At 32.6% G+C, this 9663-nt stretch overlaps 1 protein-coding gene across 1 annotated transcript; it reads left to right on the plus strand.

The window, feature by feature from the left end:
* The first annotated feature begins 1664 nt into the window (after positions 1 to 1664).
* On the plus strand, positions 1665 to 5585 carry LOC128897134 (prostaglandin reductase 1-like). Its single transcript, XM_054160845.1, has 5 exons — positions 1665 to 1823; positions 1891 to 2081; positions 4360 to 4654; positions 4816 to 5092; positions 5184 to 5585. The coding sequence occupies exons 1-5, from the start codon at positions 1789 to 1791 to the stop codon at positions 5523 to 5525; spliced, it is 1140 nt and encodes a 379-aa protein (XP_054016820.1). The 5' UTR covers positions 1665 to 1788; the 3' UTR covers positions 5526 to 5585.
* Positions 5586 to 9663: the final 4078 nt, after the last annotated feature.

Genomic DNA, 9663 nt, shown 5'->3' on the forward strand with positions numbered 1-9663 from the left:
TCGATTTTAGTATTAGGTTCTTATAATTTGTTTTCATTTATCAATTGATGAAACTACAAACGAAATACTATCATTTTCCGTAAAAAAAGTTAATTTTTTAAGTCAGGTCCCACGTTCATATAGCTTACAAGGAGACATCGCCTAATGTCCCCCGAATTATTTAATCAAATTTTTTTCATATATAAAGAAGAGTATGTAGGACAATCTCTGCAAGTGAGAAGGCGCGACTCTCTTTCGTTCTCGAGAAATAAATTTTTAAAAATAACTAAATTTCGATTGACGAATGTCAACTGTATAAGAGTCAAATGTATCATAGAAGCAACGTAGCACAGTGAATAGAGTGTCATGTTGCGAAGACGATCTTTTGCGCTGGAAGCGGTTCGATCCCGGTAGAAGTCGCTTATTTTTTTGTTTACTTTTTCTTTCGTTTGTACTATGTTTTGTTATAGAAACTACGTTTTTATATATTAAGATTATTTTGATACAATATTGTGCAATTTTTATGTTTTTTATCGCATTGAAAAAAAGTCAAAAAAAAAGAAGGAAGAAAAAAAAAGAAAAGGAAAAAAAGAAAGGAGAAAGAAGTTGTGCAATGTTTGTTTAATATAATTAAATTGTTGTTTACAAACTATAATGACGTAAGTTTTTATAAAAGCTTGTAGACACTCCTTCCACATCCTAACTTCTTTTCTGTCAGATTTTGCAATTTCGCTTTTGAAACATGCTAAAAATTTGTTCAAATGCAAGAAATTTTTTTTTCAATTTTCTCCAAAAAACACTTAATGAGACGATAGATTTACTTCCCCTGATTACGAAATGCATAATTATTATATGTTTTTTTTCATTATTGTGCCTGAAAAACGTGAAAAACTATCTAATAGTTCACCTACTCTCCGTTGGTGGCGCCAGTTTATCTCCTGTACACCCTTAAAATCATTACAATAGGCATAATGTAAACAAACATATATATATCAAAAGAGGAAACAAGACAAACACATCGGCAAACTTCAGATTTATTCGAAACCTAGGGTTTTGCCCATCGCTGCTAAGCGGTTTATTGTATTTATTATTTTATATTAGAAGCATAAGTTTACCTGACTGTATGCCACTTAGGCAATAAGAATAACAATAAGGTGAACAAGATAAATAATAGTAAAAGATAAGACTAAAAGATAAATGTAAACGACAGGACCAATAGATATAACACTAATGTAATCTTGATATTATGTACCCAATAAAGTATTGCAAACTCAAACTCGAACTGCTGCTTTACAGATTACAGTGCAACGCTAAAGTAACTTTTAGTCACGACGGTACACTGTTCTGATGCACATTTGATTTACTTCTAGAAAAGAACGGATTGCTCACCCAATGGTATCTCTCTCAACAGATACATTCTGGAATATTTGTTATATGGAAAGTAGATGTTCCTGTGTAAATACAGTTCAGTAAACAGTCCATGTTTATGTAGTCAACGTTTGATAGTATATTTTTAAGAAACGTAAAATGTTATTTGAAATAGATCATTTCATTAATTTCATTTCAAAGTATATACTATACAATTCATTGACAATGTCAACATAAAATACTAATGTATGAATGACTTGGAAAAAACCGTTTTCCTTGTATTCTCGTCAATTGACCGTTTATCGCGTGAAGAAGCATAGAGGGGATAGCGATATAAGCAGACCACGGACATTGTGTCCGTGAAGCAGACTTATCGTGTTGATCCTTGTCAGTTCTCAGTTTATCAGAAGTCTCATTGCGTGTGGCACAGTGGAATAATTGATGATAAATAGACTTTTTAAATATCGCACGTTCACGTAATTATATTAAATATGGTAATATCATCATTTGATAACACTTATCATATCAAACATAATTATTTAGGTCTTTGAGTCGTATAAAACAACAGCAAACCTATAAGTTTTTTCCAAAATCGTTTTGTATTATTCATCGGGAACAATTAAGCACGATGGTGAAAGCAAAGAAATACGTCGTAGTTAAACATTTCGAAGGTGAACCAAAACCAACAGATTTACAATTGGTCGAGGAAGACTTACCAGCTCTTCAGAATGGAGGTAAAGGTCGTTGGATATACATATGTCTAATAGTATAAGAAATCTTCACGTGCTAGTGCATTCAAGTGTTACCTTCGTTGTTAATGTATGTATTATTATCTAGCGCCGCGACCTCTTGACTCGCTACGACTGAATATGGGCAACACTTCTATAATAGATAAACAACTTTTTATTCGTTACGAGTTGAATCAAAATTCAAATTCAAATTACAGAACGATTACTCAATGATAAACAAACAAAACTTAACTGTTAAATTGAATACAAATTATGAACGTACTATTCATACGGTGTTTTTATTCGTCATCTATTAACTGAATAAAACTGTATTTAAGTCTGCTGGTGGCCAATAAAAGGACGTGTAACCATGTTAGAAGATTATTATTAGATAATTCAAAGGAATGAGATGAAGCAAACAAATATAGAACAAAAATTAACGATAAGACTTATATATGACTAAACTACCGATGTTTAAGCAAATTCATATTTTTATCGATTTACATAAAAAATTGAGACTTAAGTGAATGTATGTTTGGTCTTCTAAACGCTATAAAATGTATATTATTGTTGATATGTCATATATTTTTGCATTTGTACACATTCTTATAGATTTTTCAATATTCCTATTTGCTATGAATGCATGAACATCCACAGTCTATATGTATCACTTTGATATTAATTATAACAGTTCAATAATTCAGTAATATGAACAGAGACGATCAACATTTTATTGTAGCAATAAATAACGAATAAAAACAACGTATCACTCGGTTCATTCGATCGATATAAGTATTTGTATTCATTTACCGTGAAATGCAATTCTGTAACTCACATTTCAATATTTATTCAACGAATGACGCATACGAATTTCTCTAGTAGTTATATTAAGAAATACTACAATTGTAATATTTATACAACGTATATCTTCTATTTGAATAAGAAATGTCACTCTACTAAGAATTTTGCCCATTTCCAACAAATAGCTAAGGCATTATAAGAATGACTTGAACAAATTATTATTTACATAAACGCGCTTTACCTAAGTCGATCGTCTAAAAAATGATCCAGTTTGTAAATAGTCATTATTCATAATGTTAATTTATTACAAAAAAAAAGATTTATTAGGATTAAAATGTGTTCAACTTTGGTTGGAAGGCATTTTGCAGATGACTATTAATATTTCTTCGTCGCATATGTATCAATTATTGCACATTGATGCAATGATAGTTACGTAGTAACTAGTTAGTATTTTTGATAAAAAAAAAAAATAATAAAAATAGATTGAAATTTCAATCTTTCGATATTTGTATATTTATAAGTAGGCACATCAATCATCTATGAACCTTATTTAAGTTTACATAATCGCGATATTTATGGACGAATCGTATGATTTATTACCCTTCATACTGTGAAATTTTACGACTATATTATTATAGATACAGTTTACCACTTAAGGCTTATAAACGTTGAAATTGCAAATTTATTGTATTTCTCTCGAGATAAAAGAAAATAAATTCTACTCGTATCATTTAACTTTATACAGAAAGTCGACGCTGAAGTTACTAGTACCGTCATGTAGCTTCCAATTTGAACGTTCCCTTTTATCGCATGTTATGAAATAAAAATAAGTAGAACCTAAGTTTACAAGTTTGAAGCAGGGCCGGCGCAAGGCAGGTTCACCGCGTTCGTCGGAACCCGGCCTCGCGGTCTACGAAAATTATCCAATTAAAAGGCACCGATTTTTATTAACTTTTTACAGAATGATACTATTAACAGATGCAAGACATTTTTTTAATAGCGATGATTCAGTTTAAAGGAGTGACAAAAATCATCAAAGTATTATTATTTAGTATTCGTCTTATAAAAAATATATAATATGTAACAGCGTTTGTAAATAAATAATTCCTCGTTGTGAAATTTAAGTGTAGGATTTGAATGTGAATTCAGGTCCCGCAACATTTTTTAACACGGCCCCGCAAAAGGTCACCCCGGCCCTGGTTTGAAGTAATATCTATCGAACAAAATACATTCCTTTTACAAATTACTGTCAAATATAAGCACAATCTCTTCAAATATCGACTTGCCTTAAAATTTAGAATGATCATTAATAATTTTTTAGTCCCTACCATATTAGTTTGTATGGAAAGCTACACTCTGATATGATAACTGTGTTATCTCCATTGATTTGTTTTCTTTTTCATTCATATTCTCTATTTATGCGATATGGAATGTTAAATTTATCACAATATCATACGTTTTTAAAAATTCAAATTATTTTCAGAATTCCTTGTTCAGGCAGAGTACCTTTCTGTTGATCCTTACATGCGTCCTTATATTTTAAGATACCCGTTAGGTATTACAATGATCGGCGGACAAGTGGCTAAAATTATTGAATCAAAGAATCCCGATTATCCAGTTGGAAAAAGGATTGTTGCCTACTTGGGATGGAGGACACATACAGTTGTTAATTTACAGACATTCTCTAAAGGAGATTTTGTATCACAAAGACCCTATCTCTTACCTGATATAGGGGATCTTTCACCGTCGTTAGGTTTAGGAGTTTTAGGAATGCCAGGGTAAATATTGTTTAAAATACAAAATAATGTATATTTATGTTCTTTTGCTCTCCAAGAAGACAATTACATAATGATATATTATACAATCTCCTCATTTTGTTTTTCCATGTATTGTACTTCTTCAATTCTTTATGAACTTCCACATTTTTTGTTTATTTTAGAAATACAGCATACTTTGGACTTCTAGAGATTTGCAAGCCAAAACAAGGTGAAACTCTTGTCGTAAGTGGAGCTGCAGGAGCTGTTGGTTCTCATGTTGGTCAAATAGGAAAAAATGTTTTTGGACTGAATGTTGTTGGTATTGCTGGCTCCGATGATAAATGTAAATGGCTTGTTAACGAGTTTCATTTCGACTCTGCTATTAATTATAAAACAGACAATATTGCAGCTGCATTAAGAAAAGCTGCACCAAAAGGAGTTGATTGCTATTTTGATAATGTATGTTATAATAGAATATTAGATTGATATATAAATATTTGTATTGAATGATGCAATTGTAATTAGATTTATGCTTATTTTATCTTAATAGGTTGGGGGAGATATTTCCACTACAGTTATGTATCAAATGAAACCTTTTGGTCGGGTGGCTGTGTGTGGAAGCATTTCTTCATACAACTCTGACGCTTCGTCTTTGCCAAAAACAACTATTCTCCAACCAGCTATTGTGTTTAATCAATTAAAAATAGAAGGTTTCATTGTGCAACGTTGGGGTGATCGTTGGTTAGAAGGCATGAAGAAAAATCTGCAATGGATAAGAGAAGGAAAACTTCAACATCAAGAAACTGTTACAAAAGGATTTGAAAATATGTTTGATGCATTTGTTGGCATGTTACAGGGTAAAAATATTGGTAAAGCTGTTGTTCAAGTTTGAGGAAAAATATTTATTTGGAAAAATATGATGTTTTTAATAATATCATTATATATCTTTTAAGTGTACACTTGTTTTTTGACCTCATGAACTCGATATCCTTATTTTGGTAATGCATTGCTATGTGAATGATGATAATGTAAAGTATGATAAATTAATTCATCAAGACAAAACAATGATACAGAAAGAAGTATAGACATTCCTATAAATAATAAAATTACAAAAAGATTGCTATATAAAAGTTTTCCTTCTTTTAATATTTTATATCTATCTACTAACTATGGAAGTAATTGTAATAAAAGTTGCTATTATTATTACAATATCATAATAATACAATAACAGAATTCATATTTATATGGATTAACAATAAGGTAATATATACACTTATACATAATATGCTTCTCACATTAGGTGTCCATCAAACATAAAAATTAGAAGATATTTGATCAATTTAAAATTAAATAAACGAAAGACATTACTATTTCTTAGCTTCATGTTAATAACGTTAGCAGTTTCATTAAATTGCCAGCTAATCACAGCTAATCAATTGTTAAATTCCACATGTACCTGCTAAATAGGTACATCCACAGACAACAGAAAATCTTAAATGATTGCCATAGACAGTTTTATTGCAATATATTACACAGATTATAATGCATCACAATGAATAATTACATTTGGTTTCCCGATGCCAAACGGCATTACATGTACATACTTTAGGAATCGCAACATTATGCCTAATACAACCTTATAATAATACCTTACAGAAAACTTCGGGAACTTACATTCATCTCTAATTACAATATAGTACATGTGTCTTGAAATTCCATTTTGGCCAAAGCTTTCGAGGTAGACGATTGAAAAATATCGTCTCAAAATTCAAACACGTGGTGCATAGGACACAACGTTTCAATCAGTTTACAAAAAAAACCTAATACCAATTTATTTATACACAGTCGAGCAAATACTTCTCACCATATAGATTACTTTCTATGTTCGTATCGTCGCTGAGATATCTCGGAGGTATTAGGAAAACACAGTGATCACCAGTGAAGCAAATGAAAGCACAGAATAAGTGATCAATACAGAAGTTTCACACGATACTTTTGTTGGCCTCATGGTGCCTCCTTGCTTCCTTGCTCATACAAACGAAAGCAAGCTATATGATACATGTATTTGCATTTCATTTTTGGTAGTGCTCATTATTCTGCTTTTCACGTATTGCTTTCCTGCTTTAGTTCTGTTTTTATCATACAAATTTTTACAGTATAAATAAGTTCACGTTTTAATATGCATTCATAAAAAACGTATCTAGCTACATCAAAAGTAGTGTTTCAAAATGAAACTTCTGTATAATTATTATCCTGTAACGAAGACTATATATACTGATCAATTTTTCCAATGTCCAAAGCACTTTTCACGCACTGAAGCTTCCCCTTGTTATATTGCGAGAATAAAGCAAACTTTACATTGCAGATTTTATTTACTCTATGAGATCCACTTTTATGTTTGTTGCGAGTCGAACATAGTACGGTGAAAACATATGTATCACAGTGTAGTTTTACAAAGACGAAATTCTTGTTGGAATCTTTGATGTTCATATCCTCATACTTTTAGATTGGAGTAAGTCCTAAGCAAATTAAACAGATGGTTCCCATTAGGGTAGTACCTAAGATGTATCTGTACTAAGGTAATTTATTCTAGTCTTAGGCAGTGGAAAAATTAAGATGGATTGACCAAGTTCATACTTGAATCTCATTTCTAATTTAACCACATATTACTATCGATATTGCTATTAATATTGTAGATTCATTCTCAGTGATACTACTTAGGAAATGTATTCAGAACAAAGGAGTTTTATCTTTGTAAAAGTACTCTGTATCGTGTCTAAGACAACATTCTATCGAATGGAAACATTGACATCTTCTGATTAGAAGCTATATGGGAGGTGGTTCATTAGCCATACTCTCTTCCTCCACCTTGCTCTCTGTTCGCGAATCCTCGAGCATTCATTGTGAACCATTTTGTTGAACAAACATGTCCCTGCCAGGATGTTGGGTTAAATTTTATCACGTGACATTGATCTCTTCATCCTCCTCATTCTCTGTTTGCTCCTCAGGGCGCTGAGGACTCGTCAAAGGACTGACATCGCTCAAGTCCATTCTTGGTCTATCCCCATCAGCATCGCTTAAGTCCGGATTTGGATTGTTCTTGTTTGGTAATGTTTGCTCTCGTGAGCCACCTGTTGCCAATAGTTCTCTCTCTTTGCTGTTCCTCCACTTCATCCTCCGATTTTGAAACCATATTTTTACCTGCAACCAAACCGTTACGAATTAATTAGATTTTTATTGAGTATTTTACCATTGAATAATTAACATTTTGATTTCTGTGTTCATAGAATTAGCGTTTTAAATATTTCAATCATCCAGGCCAATTTCATTCGTCTTTAAATCAGGGATAGGGAACCTTTTGATTTTTAATAATCAAATGTAACTGTCAGCACTGTCATGGTGGACACTCAAAGATACCATCTTAAATTAATTATATTTAATTTCATTTAAAATAAAAATGTCACATATACTCCATACCATTTGTTTTCTTTAAAAAGTCCTTAATTCCAGTATTATTTATATCTACATCTTCTAGGTTATGTTTCTATTTATAAAGAAATTTTATTTCTTCTCACATAAATTTGATAAGGGAAAACATATTTATAATAAATTGTTCATATTCCTGCATGGACGGAAGGAACATATAAACATTCATCACGTACAGTGAATCACGAAAGTATTCGAACGCTCCGAAATAAACAGTTTGGAGCTTAAAAAATACAAGTCATATTATGAATTACGAAATCATAATTACTTACATTAAATTTCAAGTGTCTTTGATAATATTAACGCTAGTTATGAAACATTTCTTGGTAACATCAACTAAATAAACATCACAAAAGTATTCGACCAATTCGAACGACAAACCTCACACACAAAACAAACTTTGTGTGGCGCCTTCATCCATATATGTATTACATATACAGGGTGTCCCAAAAATGTTGTAACACCTTGAAAGGGGTGATTCGGAAGGTGATTTGAAACAACTTTTTCCTTAGCGAAAATGTTGTCCGAGGCTTCATTAAGGAAATATTAACAGAAATCCCCGACCGATCAAAGCGCGAGTATGCCGGTGGAGTGTAGGCTACGCGCTAGGCGGCCGCGCTCATACGCTATCGCGGCCGCTCCAACGATATACGCGCGGTCTGATTGGTCGGGGTTTTTTGTTAATATTTCCTTAACGAAGCCTCGGACAATATTTTCGCTAAGGAAAAAGTTGTTTCAAATCACCTTCCGAATCACCCCTTTCAAGGTGTTACAACATTTTTGGGACACCCTGTATGCTTCCATCACGTAGGCAGCGACACTGATGGGCAAAAACCCTAGGCTTCCAATAAATCTGAAGTTTGCCGATATGTTTGTCTCGTTTCCTCTTTAGAACATTTTCCAAAGAAAGAAACGAGACAAACACATCGGCAAACTTCAGATTATTCGAAGCCTAGAGTTTTGCCCATCTCTGACCGGAGGAAGCAGATACTGTCTCCACGACCAGAGTTCTAGGCTTTTTTGGTTTTGTGAATTGAAATTCTTGTTTCACTCTCGAACGTGACGCGCACTTCGAGTTTTATCTATGTAAATCCGTTAGTATTCCACACTTCCCGTGTTTAGCACTGTAAGTACCATGAAGACTGTATAAGGAGATCCAACTCCATACGAAAGTTACTAGAAAATTGTTATGAATATCAAGGGTGCTCAGGACCCAGAGCCAAACTCCGAGTTGACTTCAGCGACAGTTGCGGAAAAAGTAGGAAACTCCGGGATAAGGACAGAGAAGGCGATACAAAAATTGCAGGAGAGACGAGGACAGGACGATTAGGTTAGCATGATTTTTTTTCCAGGATATTGAAGTAAAGAAGCAATGTTTTCTAATAAGTCTGGTTTTAATATATTCGTTACACTTTGGCGGATGCGACTCCAAGGCCTGATTTTGCAATTTTGACCTTAAAACTTTATAAGCAATAAAAGTATGTTTGCTATCTTCATTTTATTGCTTATAAAGTTTTAAGGCCAAAATTGCAAAATCAGGCCTT

Source organism: Hylaeus anthracinus, unplaced genomic scaffold, assembly GCF_026225885.1.
Source record: "Hylaeus anthracinus isolate JK02 unplaced genomic scaffold, UHH_iyHylAnth1.0_haploid 11980, whole genome shotgun sequence".
In the NCBI taxonomy this organism is placed as follows: Eukaryota; Metazoa; Arthropoda; class Insecta; order Hymenoptera; family Colletidae; genus Hylaeus; species Hylaeus anthracinus.

Coding starts and splice junctions, on each gene's coding strand:
- LOC128897134 (XM_054160845.1), top strand. CDS start 1,789: ATGATAAATAGACTTTTTAAATATCGCACGTTCAC. Junction 1,824..1,890: donor TTTAAATATCGCACGTTCAC/GTAATTATATTA, acceptor ATAATTATTTAG/GTCTTTGAGTCGTATAAAAC. Junction 2,082..4,359: donor ACCAGCTCTTCAGAATGGAG/GTAAAGGTCGTT, acceptor AATTATTTTCAG/AATTCCTTGTTCAGGCAGAG.